This window comes from Panthera tigris, chromosome F2, assembly GCF_018350195.1.
Source record: "Panthera tigris isolate Pti1 chromosome F2, P.tigris_Pti1_mat1.1, whole genome shotgun sequence".
Classification (NCBI taxonomy): domain Eukaryota; kingdom Metazoa; phylum Chordata; class Mammalia; order Carnivora; family Felidae; genus Panthera; species Panthera tigris.
Window position 1 is genome coordinate 79,566,903 of NC_056676.1, and position 17,142 is coordinate 79,584,044.

Consider the following 17,142-nt stretch of genomic DNA (forward strand, 5'->3'; position numbering starts at 1 on the left):
CAGGTTCACGATGGAATGTGGGGAGAGGACTGTCTGAATAGAGGATGCGGTGGTGGGGACACGCACGGGGCTCTTCCCCCACCACTTCCAGAAGCTGTCCTAGGGGACTGTCTGTGCCCCAATGGTGCCAGCATCTCCGGGCACAAGATAAGCAGAGAAGAAAAGCCTCAACTACAAGACCCAGGAGGATCTCCTGGCAAGAAATTAAAATTCTCAGCAAAACCTCAGAATATTTGCCACAACAGTTGCTCAATGGTCCACAACGGCTCCGTCCAATAGAACTTTCTGTGATAATGGAAACGGTCTCTTCTTGTGCTGCCCAGGATGACAGCCACGGGCCGCGTCGGGCCACTGAGCACTTGACATGTGGAGGGTGTGGCCGAGGGACTGAATTTTCAGCTTTGTTAACTTTTAGCCAACGCACATTTACACAGCCCCGCACGGCCAGTGGCTGGCGTCCTGGACAGTGGTCAGAGGTTCAGTCCCTGAAGCAGACACCGAGTCGTCTCTGTCTCTCTCCCATCTCTGAAGCGCCCCTCGCCCCCTCACCCCGCTCCACGTGATGCCTGGATCTCCTTCACCCCCATCACTTCGCTTCACCACGTAAAATCCTGCAGTTAATTATTTGGTAATTGATGACGTCATCCTGAACACAGGGCACGCGCAACACTCGGTGACTGAAGCAATTTCGGTATTTGTCAACAATACTTCCCGATCGTCATGGAATGTCTACTTTGACAGATCATAGATTACGTACATTTTATCCTTAAATAACCAAAGATCCCAGTAACTGAGACTTTGTTCACTATTTTCTTTCTTAACGTTCATTTTCTCTATTTTGAGACACAGCACGAGAGCAAGCAGAGACGGGGGGGCTAGAGGATCCCAAGCAGGCTCTGAGCTGTCAGCGTCGAGCCCGACATGGGGCTCGAACTCTCAAACTGTGATTTCCTGACCTGAGCTAAAATCAGGAGTCAGACGCTTCACACTGGGCCCCCCAGGTGCCCCCGGTAATTTTTACACATGAAAACACAGATCAGACGGAAGGTCCAGCCCAAGGCCGCACATCCGTGAAAGGGCAGAGGCCGGGCTGGGGGCCAGGCGGGGCCCTTCCACTTCCCACGTGCCGACTGGAGGCCGTCGCTCTCAGGGCAACACGACACACACATGTGCAGCCACCGCCCGTGCGCCCAGCCTACCTCCCCCCATCCAGGCTCCCAGGCCTCCAAGTCCCAGAGGGAAGGGGGTTCCACACCGCTGCCTCTGCCCCACCTGCCTGGCATGGCCCCCGGCCAGCGGTCACGTGCCAGGTGGAGCATTCGGGCCGCACCGGCTCACTCGTCACTCACCCGTCACCCCTCGCCCGTCACTCACCCCTCGCCCGTCACTCACCCCTCGCCTGTCACTCACCCCTCGCCCGTCACTCACCCCTTGCTCGTCACTCATTCGACAGGCCTGATGTCGGCTCCCAGCGGGCACTCTCAACCCCTGGGGAACATCCCCCCTCGCGCACTCACCGCGCCACGTCCAGACGTCACCAGAGAAGCAGGCAGGCCGCACTGGAGTCACCAGCAGCACCGCGTGCCGTCACGCCTGACAGCCACCGACCGGATGTGGCCGGAGGCCCAGCCGAGGAGACAGCCGTGACAGAGAGGACCCTTCCAGGCGCGTGGACCTGACCAGCAAGTGGCCGCAGCCCAGCCACAGAAGGGCACGACGGTAGGGCCCCTTCCAGAAGGAAACACTGTATGTGACAGACACACACACGGCTGCTAAAACCAGGGCCGACACCGCAGTGAGGTGTCACCTCTCGCCTGTCAGGACGGCTAGAATCAAAACCACGAACAGTTAACCACAGTTGGCGGGCACGTGAAGAAGAGGGACCCTCGTGCACTGTTGGTGGGGACGCAGACTGGCGCAGCCGCTCTGGAGAACAGCGTGGAGGGTTCTCAAAAAGTTAAGAGCAGAAGTGGGGCGCTGGGTGGTTCAGTAAGGGAAGCGTCTGACTCTGGAATCCGGCTCAGGTCATGATCTCACAGTTCCTGAGCTCGAGGCCCTTGTTGGGCTCTGTGCTGACAGTGCGGAGCCTGCTTGGGTTCTCCCTCCCTCCCTCCCTCTCTTTCTCTCTCTCTCTCCCCCGCTGCCCCTTGCACACTCTCACGTGTGCGTGCACTCTCTCTCAAAATAAACAAACATTAAAAAAAAAAAAAGGAGTTAAAAACAGAAGTATCACGTGATCCGGTAATTCCACTATTGGGTATTTAGCTGAAGAAGATGAAAATACTAATTTGAAGAAACACGTGCACCCGCATGACCGCTGCCACGGAAGCAGCCCGGGCGCCCACGGACTGAAGACTGGACACGCTGGAACGTCAGCCACACGAAAGAATGGGCTCTTGCCACTGGCAACCACGCGGATGGATCCAGAGGATGTCGCACCAAGTGAAACAGAGAAAGACAAATACCGTATGACTTCATTTGTATCTGGAGCTTAAAAGACTAAAGGAACAGATGGAAAGCCAGAAAGAGACTCCTCAATACTGAGGACTAGGGGTCACCAGAGGGGAGGCGGGGACGGTGAATCACGTGAAGGGGCACAAACTTCCAGTTACGAGTCATGGGGATGACAAGGACACCAGACGGAAGAGAGTCCAGAACACTGTCCTAACTTTGTGGTGACAGACGATGACCACACTCATCACGGGGAGAACTGCATAACGTACGGGACTGCTGTCGCCACGTCGAATGCTGGGAACGCACGGGATACAGTGCAGTGTGTCAACTACACTCTGGTAAGAAAATAAAAGTTTGAACATGCCCCCCCCCCCCCCAGCCACGGTCTCTGGAGCCCCGGGCGGAAGGGGTGCTGTGTCCCGCGTGAACAGGTGTGCAGGGCCGCCTGGGGCCGAGGCGGGAGGTCATGGTCTGGCCTCCAGCACAAACGCTGTTTTTATGAAGTAATGAGGCACTCAGATAAACGTACCAAACTTTTCTTTGCAGGAAAAGCATCGCGATGCCGTAATCTTGCCAGGTCGATTAAGACAAAGTGAAAACAACCGAAAGAGTGGTAATCACATGAGGTAATGATGTGTTAATTAACGATGGGGATCATCTCGCAACGTATATGAACGTCAAATCGTCACATACGCTTTACAAATGTGCAATTTTATCTGTCAATTACACCTCACTACAGCTGGGGAAAATGCCTCCGAGCACTGGGGGGGGGGGGGGGGGGCGGTTCTCAGGGGGCTGTATTTTCCTCAGCACAAGATGCTTCTGGAAATCTGTAAGTGGACTGCGGCCTCCCCTTGGCCCACACGCAGGGAGCCGCACGTGCTCCAGGCCCGACGGCAGCCTCCACCCAGCGCGGCGCCTCGAGAGGCTCAGGGCCAGAGGAGACCTCGGCGGAAATGCCCCATCGCGGGCAGGGCAGGGCAGGGCAGCGCGAGGCTGCGGCTGTGACACGACCTGAGGACACCTTCCTGTCGGTCTGGGCCACGCGCCAGGACCCACCACCCTCAGTCCCGACGACGCAGCAGCCCGTGGCTACCGATGCGAGTTGTGCGGGACGCAGGGCTCTGTCAGGCTCCCCGGCTGCGCACACGGGCCACGAGCCCACCTGCCTCCCAGGGCACTAGCGACAGCGCCTGTAAAAAGCTGCCTGTGACACAGCTACAACTGTTGGAACGCTACCACCGTCTTCTGAGCACCGACACCTGAAGCAGCAGCAGAGGGGCACAACCCAGGCCTGGGGGTGGGGAGCCAGCTGTGAAACTCAGGGTCTCCAGACAGGGCAAAGGCACACGCTCAACTCCCTCCTCAGAGCTGCAACCGCTCCTCCCAGAAGGGGACAGGCGGGTCCCATCTCGTGTTAGATGCGTCCAGGGGCCTCCTGCGAATGTACAGCAACCCATCTTCTCAAAAGGCAAACTGTCGTCCCTCCAAATTACTTTGGACAAAACCCACAGTCCTTCCTAACATGCACGAGGGCGGTTGGGAATTCAGTCACCGTCCTCGGGTGGGACCAGCAGGTGTAAGTGGCTGGTCTGTCAGGTATCAGGTCTGAGCCAGGCCAGCTGGGTTCAAGGCCCTGTGACACGTGCTGTGTCTCTACTGGAGGGTCCCTCGGTGCCGAGAGGCAGCGGAGTCGCCCCAAAGAGCAGACGAGGCCAAGGGGATCCCTCCCCCATGTGCTGCCCTAGGAAGGGCCCTGAAGGACGGCTCCCCACCCCCCGGCCTCCCGCAAGCCTGCTGACCGGAAGCTTCGCTGCCCCGCCGGGAACCCCCAACACCTTTTCCTGTCAGGCCAGGTCAGCAGCTCACGGCCCGGGCTTGCCCGGGCACAGGGATGATGAGGCAGGAGCGCCAGGCATTTTGTGCAGGGTCTGCGTCCCTTTCAAGTTGTACCCCTGGCCTGACAGGACACTTGCTTCCAGGAAAGAGGCGCCAGTGCCGTCCCTGAACAGACAGACCCTGTCGCTACAAGAGGCTGAAGACCCAAAGAGAGGACCCAAGGCCGGGCCCAGCGCCAGGAACCCAACACGACGCATGTTCTGATCTCGCAGAGAGAGCCCAGGAGTTAAATGCAAGTCCTCTGAGCTCTGCCACCTGCTGTGAAACGTGAGGGCCTGGCCCAGGGCACAGGGCCTCTGGGCCCCGGTCAGGGCGCCTCCCCTTCCACACAGGGCCGAGGGTGAGGAGGGCGGGCTCTTCGGCAGGACGGAGGAAGGGTAAGTGACGAGAGCAGCCTTCCCGAGGAAGGGCCACGGGCCACGTAGTGTGTGCGGAGGGGGACGAGAGCCGCCCGCCGGCCCCGTCCAGCCGCTGGCAGACACGGGATCCTCTCTCTTACTACACAGGTGCCCACGACACAAGGAAGGCATTTCGCAGAAAAAAGCAGATGTAAGAGAAAACAAGAGACGCTTTGCTACACAAGGTGAAAGGACAGGGGAGCAGAAAAGCGGCCACATCGTGTCGGCTCCCCAACAGAAGAGATGAAAGTCTGCATATCGCGACCACTTGATAGAAACCTAACGGCTGGAAGGGGTGGCTGGGGGGTGGGGGGGTGGGGGGGGACAGTGTGCACGGGGTGGGGGGCCACGCAGACCTCTGAGACCACCAACCACAGCCGTCCACGTCTGCCAGGCGTGTGCCACGTCCCAGGCGCCGCGATTTCGTACGTTCAAACAGGACAGCTCGAAGTAGGATCTGGGACCTAGAAGTGCTCCTTAGAAATGCAGACGCGCTCCTGCCCCCCGAAACTGCGTCCGGGGCACAGGCAGCAGGCCACCAGGGGACGCACTCTTCAGGGTGGATCCCTTCGGCTGTCACCAGGACCCCGGGAGGTGGCTTCTACACCTCCCCCCTTTATGGAAGCACCTGGGGCCTGGCCAGGTGGGCCGGCTTACCCAAGGTCCCACACCGCAGCAGAGGGCACGGCAAGGACTCGGCTCAGATCTGTTTCCACCCCAGACAGCCTGTTAACTTCCACAACAGACAAGCTTCGCATGGGAACACTGGATCAACTCCCCTCACCCCTTCCCAAGGAAAACTATTCCTATGCCCCGCCTAGCGTCTACTTAGAAATATGCACAGATAAACTGCGAACAAAGTCCTTATGCTTTTTTCCTGTACAACTTTACACAAAACCAAACACGCACATTCAACATAACACTTCACAATCAATACACAGCGTATGCGCCAGCATGCTTATCTGTAAGGCGCGATCCCACTCGGGGCACAGGCATTCGGCCCCGGGACTCCCTCAAATTCAGAACGCCCGTGTCAATCGCCCTGCGCCCAGCCCTGCAATGTCCCGCCGGGCACCGCCGTTATCTCGGGGCCCCCTGGAGACCAGTGGGTACGGAGCTCTTATCAGCACCCAGCCTTCCCTTGGCCACAACGTCCTCTACCGTTATCAGAGCACCGCAACTCGGAGCCACGCTGCTGGGAGCTGAGACCACCCGGTCTCCTGGCAACTGAGACCAGCGCAAGGAGCTTAGTCACGTTGAGACGATCAAAAAACACAAAAGCGAGAACACTTGATGCCTTTGGAGAACGTGCAGCTCGGTGGCCAGCAGCGTGAGACTCCGTAGGCACCGAGCTGCCTTCCTCCCGGGGCCCCGGGGCTCACGAAGCTAACTGGTCAGGTCATTCTCGATGGGAATTGAGTTTACTGCACGCACTAGACCAGCTGTTAAGTTACTAGTTTCTTTGTTGTGCTTTTTTTTGTCTTTAAGGTTCATGTGAAGATTATTCCTGAGCTGAGTCTTTGCTCTTCTAATAAACAGGACCCGTTACCATCCCGGATCAGCCCATCTGTTGGAAGAAATGCCAAGAAGTGACAACATCTAGGCAGAAGCTGTAGCCCTCTTGAAGCAAAGCCATGATAAGGACAAAAGCAATCATCAAAGGCGACAGTTTGAAACAACCAGGGTTGGTTAATTAGTCGACGATCATTATTTCAGCCAGAAATCGGCTGTGCCTCACGGCCACCGTCACACGCGCCTTCACCTCTGCAAACATACTTTTCCAAAGGGCTTTTACTACCCGGGCTCCTGTCTGACGGTCTGTGGCATGTGTGTTTTACATTTAAAAGGCTCGTTCCAAGAAGCTCTGAGCTCCTGTCTCTGACCCGAGCCAACTGAGCCCTCTAACACTGAAGGCACAACACACGGAAAGCGGCCTTTGTGGCCGCAGGACGAAGCGTAGAGCCGACCGCAGCTTTCTCTCCTGGGTGACTTAGCACATGACGACAGGTTTGCCTTTGCCTTCACTGCACCCTGCTTGACCCCAACGCACCCCTGTGCGCTCACCTTATCCCTCCCGATTGGGAGGGGCATCGCTGTGTAGAGATTCTTTCTTCCATCAAACACTGGTTTCCGATCCCCAAAGATCTGTGTTTTAAAGTGCTGGACCATATGTTCCACTATTTCCCTGAAACAAGACAATTCAAGCAAAAGGTCAATAAAATCTGAGAAATGAATGGAAAGACGACATTCTTCTAACACTGGTTTATAAGCGATTTTGTACAACCTATGGCTCCTTCTAGTAATACGACTTTCAGCTTTCTTCCATAAACAATCAAACCAGAACCTTCACTGGGTTTCTGCTCATTCGTTTGGCCACTCAAACACGGGAGAACTCTCTCCATGCCAGGCACTGTGCACGCAACACAGAGCAGACAACAGACACATCCAGAACCTCCTGGAGGCGCTGAAGACAGGACCAGCATGGATGGGATTCCTGTTCCCAAAGCTGTAGGATCGGACACCATGCGTGTCACTGCAGGACTCTGCAGGCCTCCCCCCAGAGCACGGCATGACCCCGGCCCGGCTGACACTGGGTGCTGGCCTGGCCGTGACCTTGCTTTGGTCACCGGAGAGGCAAAGGGTCTGCTCCAAGCACAGGCTTCCAGGGGGGTCTGTGTGATTGGCTCGGCCTCACGCGCTCCCGTGATCTGCTGTAAGTATGCACCCCTGCTGATGCCCCTTCAGTCCGGGGTCCACAACGAAGACCCTACGTTCGACTCAAAGCCAAAGTCTAACCTAACCCAGCAGGGACAAATGACCTGAAGGGCCATGAGCATCAAACAGGATGTGTGTTGTTTTAAGCCCCTCAGATGCTGCTGCCGCATGTTCCCCGGCATGACGGCACCAGAATCCCAGCGGACACAGAGAGACCGTCCCGTGGCAGTGCTCCGTAAGCGCCGAGTGGTCCCGTGGCCCTCCCTCCTCACTGCGCTACTGGACGAGAGGTGTGCAGAAACACTCTGGACGGCCAGAGACAGCCGAGCCATCCCGCTGGCTCAAGACTCAGGCAAAGCAGTGCCCGCCCACCCTCTCCGCGTGTTTGTTCAAGAGAGCCCCACTCAGCACCTCTCGACTAGCATTGTTTTTTTAAACGTTTATTTATTTTTGAGAGAAAGAGACAGAACGTGAGCAGGGGAGGGGCAGAGAGCGAGGCAGACACAGATTCCGAAGCAGCCTCCAGGCTCCGAGCTGTCAGCACAGAGCCCGACGCGGGGCTCGAACTCACTAGCCATGAGATCATGGCCTGAGCTGAAGTCGGCCGCTCGACCGACTGAGCCATCGGTCAGCATTTCAATTCAGCTCACCAAATACTGGATTTTTCTCACACACCATGCCTAATAAAGTACAGATAGGAAAGGCCCTGATGCCTGCCTGGCTCCCGAAGGTCCTCGTAAGGGAAGCATGCTCCAAATCTCAGTCATTGTCAGGAAATAGCAGCTCATGGGATGTGGCAGACAGGGAGAGATGCACTGTGGCAAGAGGGGAGGGAGAGGACATTTTAGAGACTGCCCCCGGCAAGGGAGAGCTGAGCTCTGCTTGGTTCTAAGGGTGCTTCTCTGGGGCAAAGCCTTGGTCATCCTTCAGGAAGCAAGAATCAGAAATTCATTCCATTCCTTTTCCAGAAAATGAGGACAGCTGGCCTAAGAAGACTTGCCTTATTCAAACTGGCTTTGCCCAGTTGACCTTCAGCTGTGCTGATCATGGCAGAGAAGTCTCTAGGGATCCAGCCGATCCTGCCCAAATACCCACTGCCCAGGGTGGGACGGGGGGGGGTTTCGGCGCAAACAGAGCCTCTGGGCAACATCTCGTTTGATGGCCCCACAGAGAATCACCAGGCCTCTGACACAGAGGGAGATCACAGCCCGGGCAGGTGCAAGGCCCCGGCAACAACCAGGGCGCCTCTGACCTCCAAGTCTGCCGTTCCTGACCAGCAGCCAGGGCACGGTCTCTCCTGGGTCTCCACACTCTGCTCTGGGCCCCCGGAGACAGGCCGTCTCCAGACCACCGCTCTCCAAGCGTCAAAATCCTCATCTTCTTGGTCAAGATGTCACTGCCCACTCAAGGTCTAGATGGCTCCCCAGGGCAGTTCCACCCACATCCAAAGAACAAATCACCCAACTGAATTCAAAATTATCGTGAACAGAATTAAGAGGACACAGGCTCCCAACTCATTCTATGAGGCTGGCAAAACGTTTACCTCAAAACCCAACAAGGTGATCAACAGCCCATCTCACTTATAAACATGGATGAAGAAGCACAGTTGACCCTTGACCCACACAAGGGTTAGGGGTGCACACACCTCCAGTCAAACTCCACCCCCCCCACAAAACTTTAGACACTCCCAAGATGTAACTCAGCAGGGTCCGGGCTCTGACCTGTCAGCACAGAACCCGACGCGGGGCTCGAACTCACGAACCGTGAGATCATGACCTGGGCCGAAGTCGGACGCTTAACCGACTGAGCCACCGAGGTGCCCTGCAAAATGTAACTCCTAATAGACTACTACTGACCGATGCTTAACTGGTATCAGAGTTGATAAACACAAATTTGTATGTTATATGTATTACATACTATATTCTTACAATAAAGTAAGCTAAGGAAAAGAAAATGTTATTAAGAAAATCATGAGGAAAAGAAAACATATTTACTTTCAGAACTGTCTTTATTGAAAAAAATTCACATATAAGTGGATATGTGCAGTTCAAACTGTGTTGTGCAAGGGCCAACTGTATTAACAAACTGAGTCCAGCAACACATTAAAAATAAGACATCGTGGAAAACCAAAGCTGGAGGCATCATAATTCCAGACTTCAAGCTGTATTACAAAGCTGTAATCCTCAAGATAGTCCGGTACTGGCACAAAAACAGATACATAGATCAATGGAACAGAATAGAGAACCCAGAAAGGAACCCACAAACGTATGGCCAACTAATCTTCAACAAAGCAGGTTAAGAATATTCCACGGAAAAAAGACAGTCTCTTCAGCAAATGGTGCTGGGAAAACCGGACAGCGACATGCAGAAGAATGAGCCTGGACCACTTTCTTACACCAGACACAAAAATAACCTCAAAAGCGATGAAAGACTAAACATAAGACAGAAGCCATCAAAATCGTAGAAAACAGGCAACAACCTCTTTGGCCTTGGTGCAGCAACTTTTTTTTTTTTTTAAGGTTTATTTTTATTTTTGAGAGAGAGAGAGAGAGAAAACGAGCAAGTGGGGGAGGGGCAGAGAGAGAGAGGGACAGAATCCAAAGCAGGCTCCAAGCTATGAGCTGACAGCACAGACCCCAATGCGGCACTCGAACCTATGAGGCGCGAGATCATGACCTGAGCCGAAGTGGGACGCTTAACCGACTGAGCCACCCAGGCGCCCCTCAGCTGCAGCAACTTCTTACTCGTCATGTCTCCAGAGGCAAGGGAAACAAAAGCAAAAATGAACTATTGGGACCTCATCAAGATAAAAAGCTTCTGCACAGCCAAGGAAGCAATCAGCAAAACTTTTAAAAGGCAACCCATGGAATGGGAGAAGATATTTGCAAATGGCATATCAGATAAAGGATTAGTATTTAAAATCTATTTAAAGAACTTATCAAACTCAACACCCCAAAAAACAAATAATCCAGTGAAGAAATGGGCAAAAGACACGAACAGACACATCTCCAAAGAAGACCTCCAGCTGGCTAACAGACACGTGAAAAAAATGCTCAACCATCACTCATCATCAGGGAAACACAAACCAAACCCACAATGAGATACCACCTCACACCTGTCAGAATGGTAACATTAACAACTCAGGAAACAACAGGTGTTGGTGAGGATGTGGAGACAGTGGAACCATTTTGCACTGCTGGTGGGAGTGCAAACTGGTGCAGCCACTCTGGAAAACAGTATGGAGGTTCCTCACAAAATTAAAAATAGAACCACCCTACGACCCAGCAATGGCACTACTAGGTATTATCCAGGGGATACAGGGGTGCTGTTTCGAAGGGGCACATGCACCCCCACGTTTGTAGCTGCACTATGGACAACAGCCAAATTATGGGAAGAGCCCCAATGTCCACCAGCTGATGAGCTGATAAAGAAGATATGGTACATATACACAATGGAATACCACTCCTCGATTAAAAAAGGATGAATTCTTTCCATCTGCAACAACATGGGTGGAACTAGGGTGCATTATGCTAAGCGAAATAAGTCAGAGAAAGACAAATACAATATGATTTCAGTCATATGTGGAATTTACAAAACAAAACAGATGAACATAGGGGAAAGGAAGCAAAACTAAGATAAAAACAGAGGAAGACAAACCATAAAAGACTCTTAAATACAGAGAACAAACTGAGGGTTGTGGGCAGGGTGTTGGGTGGGGGGATGGGCTAAATGAGTGATGGGCATTAAGGAGGGCACTTGTTGGGATGAGCACTGGGTGTCATATGTAAGTGATGAATCACTAAACTCTATTCCTGAAATCATTGTTACACTATGATTTCTAACTTGGATTTAAATTAAAAAAATAAATTAAAAAAGTATATATATATATATATATATATATATATATATATATATATATATATATATTAAAAAAAAAAAAAAAAGACACTGTGTCAACATTGGCCAGATACCAGGAATGAAAGGTTGGATTTAATCTGACAAAAGTAACCAACACAAAACATATTATAGACATCAAGTAGAATTTACAGCTGTAAAACTTCTGGAAGAAAACATAAGAGAAAAATCTTTAATGAACCTTAGAAAAGAGAAGGATTTCTTAGAACACGAACAGTATGAACACCAAAATAAAAATTAATAAATTGAAAAACATCATCAAAATTAAAAACCTTTGGGACGCCTGGGTGGATCAGTCGGTTGAGCGTTCGATTTTGGCTCAGGTCACAAACCCCATGTCCAGCTCTGTGATGACAGCTCAGAGCGTGGAGCCTCCTTCAGATTCTGTGTCTCCCTCTCTCTCTGCCCCTCCCCTACTCTCTCTCTCTCAAAAATAAATATTTTAAAAAAATTAAAACTTTTACTCTTTAAAAGATACCATTATGAAAAGGAAAAGGCAAGACACGGGGATGGGAGTAAATATTTGAGAAATACAAACACGTATCTGACAGAGGACATGCATGCATGATATATTTTAAAAATTCTCTTAACTCCGTAAGACAAAGAGGCCAACTTTAAACAATGGGTAAAAGACAAGAACAGACACACTGGCAAAGGAGCTACTCAAACGGCCAATAAGCACAGGAAAGGGTGCTCCTCATTAGTCAGGAGGAAAATGCCAACAAACCCACAAAGAGACACCACCACATACCCAACAGCTAGGGCTAAAATGATGACTGAGCAGGACCAGGCGGAGGAAGGGTGACAGTCTCACACACAGCTGCTGGGAAAGTACAGTTCCGGGGGCGGGGGTAGGGGGGGGTGGGGGGAGGAGGTGGGGAGGTTCTTATAAATGTCAGTGTGTATTTACCACGTCGTCTAATAATACCCAGTAATGACACATCAATGCTTGCACGCAAAGGTTTAGAACAGTCCTGAACTGGAAAGAACTATGTCTGTCAACTGGGTGACCAGACATATAAGGGCACAAATTTCTAACGGGGCACTTATCCCACTGTGTGGATTACTAGTACCCGCAACATGACAGCCGCGTCTTAGAAACATGCTCAGGACAGAGGCCAGGCACAAAACAGTGTATGCTGTATGATTCCATTCACATGAGACTCTCTAACAGGCAAAAAGGAATCCGCATTAGCAGAAGGCACTTCAGAGGCTGTCCGGGGGCAGGGGACAGGGGACTAGCTGTGAAGGAGCAGGAAAGAGCTCTGGGGCAGTCAGGATGTCCCACACCTCTACTGAGGTCCTTGTTATGTGGATGTATGTTTTTTTAAAGCTCATTAACTAAAAATGGATGCATTTTGTTGTACATAATTATATCTCAATAAACTTATATTTTAAAAATCAAATGTAAAAAAAAATTTAAATTAGGATTATCTCAAAGATGTAGGAGAAAGCATTTACTAAAATTCAACACCCATTCACAATTTTTTTTTTTTTTTTAAATTAGCAAACCAGGGAACAGATGGAAATGTCCTTCATTGGGGAGAGATCTCCTTCTGGGATTCACAATAAAACAAAGATGTTGCTTTGGCCGCTTCTGCTCAGTGCTGGGCTGTAGGCCACGGTCACCATGTAGGGTAAGAAAGGGAGAAGGATTGTAAAGATGAAAAAAACTGCCATTATTGGTGGACATTAGGGCTGTATTTGTTGAAAATCCAGACGAACCTGCAGAAAAACACTGTATGCTTCACAAAGAGTCCTTGCCCTTTTATCTGTGTCCAGGGCCCAGCACATAGCAGATTCCCCAGAAATGCACACAAATGCACACATTCCCCTGGTACGAAGGCTTCTTTTGTTTTTTAAATAATTTATTGTCAAGTTGGCTAACATACAGTGTATTCTTGGTTTTGGGGTAGATTCCCATGGTTCATCGCTTACACACAACACCCAGCGCTCATCCCAACCTCCTCAATGCCCATCACCAGCTCTCCCCTGTCCCCCCATCAACCCTCAGTTTGTTCTCAGCATCCAAGAGTCTCTTATGGTTTGCCTCCCTCTCTGTAACTTATTTTTCCTTCCCTTCCTCCATGGTCTGCTGTTAAGTTTCTCAAATTCCACATATGAACAAAAACATGCTGTCCTTTTCTGACTGACTTATTACTAAGTCTTTATTTGTTCACTCACTCACTCGTTCATTTGTCCATCCTCTCAGGGGGGAGTGGGGACGGAGGGGAGGAGCTTGTGGGCAAAATCAATCGTCAAAGAGACCAGGAAGCCCAGTCTCACGCATGAGTGTCATGAGGGGAAGGGGTACGAACCCCCACACACAGGTGTATCTGCTGCCCCACCCTCTCGACCTCTCTATAAAACACAGATGTGCCACAAAGCTTTGGTTTCTGGCAACTGCATTTATGGAGTTACACTTTTTCTTCTCCTATGAGTTTCTGTGACAGCAGAGGACCTCCTGAGTTACTCGGCTACACAGGATGGTCATGTTTGGAAACACAGATTTAAATGATCGTGCCGTATAATGCCACATGATATGAAGACATCGTTTGCTATGTACTCATGCATGTTTCCAGAATCAGTGGCCACCCTGCCTATCAGCCTCCCCCTTCCCCTTTTCCCCCCTTCCACAAGGAAAGTACCACCCCTGCTGTCCCTCTCTGCACTGAGATGGGACAAGAGCATGTGGGGCTGTGGTGTGGTCACTTATGTCCCAACGAGGGATGGATTTACCCACAGGGTGAGCGGAATGAGGTACAGGGGACAACTAGTTCCAAGTGGCACACACAAATCTTCTATTTGGGAACTGGAAATACCAGAAGTGTTTAAACAAAACAAAACAAAATAAATCAACTAACATACCATTATCATGGACTGGAATATTCGATTCTCTCCAAACAAAACCACTCCTTCAATCCCAAGAAAAATCCAGAGGGATTTATTTGATGGAATTTGATTGGCTAATTTCTTTTTAAATGTTTTATTTATTTCTTTGAGAAAGAGCATGCATAAGGGGGGGGGTGCAGAGAGAGAGGGGAACAGAAGATTCAAAGCGGGCTCTGTGCCGACAGGGTGACAGCAGCAGGCGGGACGTGGGGCTCAAACGCACGAACCGCGAGATCGTGACCCGAGCCAAAGTCCGACACTCGACCGATTGAGCCACCCAGGTGCCCCTGACTAATGTCTCACATGGACTTGGGAGTGCGGGCACAGAGGCCAGCTAGTACACTCTGAGCAGGAACGAGGTGGACGCGTGAGGGTTACAGCGACGGGGACGGTGCTATGGTGAAGGAAGGGCAAGCAGACCCCGGAACAGCGTGAGGAGCTCAGAAAAAAGACGCGTGGGCACGCAGACGTTTCTCCTACGACAGAAGCGGCAGAAAAGAGAACAGGGCACGCTCCTCAGACACCTGTGCTGAGGCGACCAGGTGTGTAGTGTTGAGAGCAGCGAAGCCGCGCCCTTGGCCCTTGAAACGTTGGTCTCTACCAACGCTTGCTGCCCGAGGCTGAACCCAACCCAATCGTCGCCACGACGATTCCACTCAGGTACCACACAGTGGGCTCTTCGGTGCCAGGAGTCACATCCCACGCTCCCAGCAGCATCCAGCCCCTGGCAGAACTCGGCACACCGCTGGGGCTCGGTCATCACGAGTCGGGATCACCCCAAGGTGCTACAAAGCGACCCGGCTCGGGTGACCGGTCCTACGGAACCCTGGCCACCGCAGGGGCCGAGAGAAGGCACCCGATACCACCCACGTTCTGCTCCCAGGCCTCAGACGCTGACTCTCTTGGGAAAGGAGGTGCCGTCACCTCGCATCATCTGGTGCCAAACCCAAGGAATCCCCCCCCGTAATTTTTATGACAGCCCGGCCACTGACCGTAAAACACGAGGTCCCTTCCCTTCATGAACACTGACCGACGCCCGGGGACTGGCCGGTGACTGACTGACCTTCCTTCCTCCCTGTTTCTTGGTCTCTCTCTGTTTTAATGGTGGCGAAACACAGCGACATAAAATTCGCCCTTTCCATCATTTTTACACGTACGTTTCAGTGGCGCCAGGTACACTCATGCCGCTGTCCAACCGTCACCACCTTGCGTCTCCAGAACTTCTTATTCCTCAGGGGAAGGCCCGCACCCCTTCCCCACTCTCCCCGCCGCACCCCTCCATCGAGCCCTGGGGACTACACCTGACTCGAGGCTCCTCAGCAACGGCTGAACTGCTGAGGGGCGTGTGACCTGTCGGGTCCCCGTGTTTAGCTCCTCCTTTCCGCCAAGTCTCACTGAAAGCAAAGTTCCTGGACTACGGGCCTTTGGCTCCCTGGACAAACACCTTCGCCGAACGTAAGCTCAAAAGGCCGCAGCCCCCGAAGGCTCTCTGTGCTCGTTCCACAGGCTCGAACCGCACGGAGGGTCCACACACTGGGCATAAAGATGCCAGCGCTTAGCCTCCAGCAGGCCCTTCACACGTACAACTCGCTCAGCCCCCACAGCAGCCTCGGAGGTCAGCACCGTCCTCTCCTCTCACGCACAGGACACAGAGGCACAAAGCCACATGCTGCCAGCTGGCAACAGCAAGGTTTGAAGCTGTTTGCTGATCCAGACAGGCTGGCACACTCCTGTTTTCTTGGAGTGCCCTTTTGCCATAATTCTGGGCAAATTTTTTCTCTCTCTCTCTTTTTAAATTTATTTATTCTGTGTGTGTGTGTGTGTGTGAGAGAGAGAGAGAGAGAGAGAGAGAGAGAGAGAACAAGCAGGGGAGGGGGCAGGGGATCTGAGGCAGGTTCTGGGCTGACTGACAGCAGAGAGCCCGACGCGGGGCTCGACCTCATGAACTGTGAGATCGTGGCCCGAGCAGAAGTTGGATGCTTAACCAACTGAGCCACCCAGGTGCCCCATGGGCAAGTTTTCTCTTTAAAAAAACAATGCGTTCCTTTGTTCATCTCGAGCGACACAAGTTTTGCATGACCACGTCAGCACTGCCAATTTCGAATATGGATCATGCTGGAAGTCTGCCCAGACTACCTCCGCATCCCAATCCTCCTCTCCGGAGCGACTTTATCCTTTTTCAAACCCATGCATTTACATAAATATGTAGGTACATAAAAAGAAATACAGTGTATCATTATTTTTCAAACATATGGCATCAAACAGACCCTTCTGGAGTTTGCTGTCTTCCCACTAGGTGCCTTTGAGACCTTGCCTTGTCACTACATACAAAGTGGCCATCAAGTCTAGAAATAGAGACGTTACCGTGTCTCATAACATAAAGTCACATTAACAAGCCACTTATGACCTAGTTGTCTATGTTTCCAGACTGCACGTTCACACGTGAAACTCCATTGCACTGTTGTCCACAGTTGCACTGAACCGCACAGGATGTTTACTTAAGCATCACTACTGACTGACGTGTCCATGGTTCCATCCCTACTGACGTGTCCATGGTTCCATCCCTACTGACATGTAGATGGTTTGGTTTTTTTTTCCATCACAATATTAGACATCCTTGTACACCTCTCTTTGGGATAAATACTTAGAAGTGAAGGGTATACAGGGGGGCCTGGGTGGCTCAGTTGGTTAAGCATCTGACTCTTGGTTTCAGTTCATGAGTTTGAGCCCCACATCAGGCTCTGCACTAACAGCGTGGAGCCTACTTGGGATTCCCTCTCTCTCCCTTTCTCTCTACCCCTCTCCCACTTGTGCTCTCTCTCAAAATAAATAAACTTAAAAAAAAAGAAAAAGAAAAAGTAGTAGAGAA

The 17,142-nt window shown here is 51.8% G+C and overlaps 1 protein-coding gene across 9 annotated transcripts in view; it reads right to left on the reverse strand.

Moving 5' to 3' along the window:
* Positions 1–17,142, reverse strand: part of AGO2 (argonaute RISC catalytic component 2) — a 109,578-nt gene that overhangs the window by 35,264 nt on the left and 57,172 nt on the right. For all 9 annotated transcript variants that reach the window (XR_006213124.1, XM_042973411.1, XM_042973409.1 and 6 more), the window contains one exon: positions 6,816–6,936. Coding sequence is in view for 8 of the 9 variants with exons in the window: in XM_042973411.1 (XP_042829345.1) it covers positions 6,816–6,936 (121 nt within the window). In the remaining variant the exon portion in view is untranslated. The remainder of the gene's footprint in view (positions 1–6,815; positions 6,937–17,142) is intronic.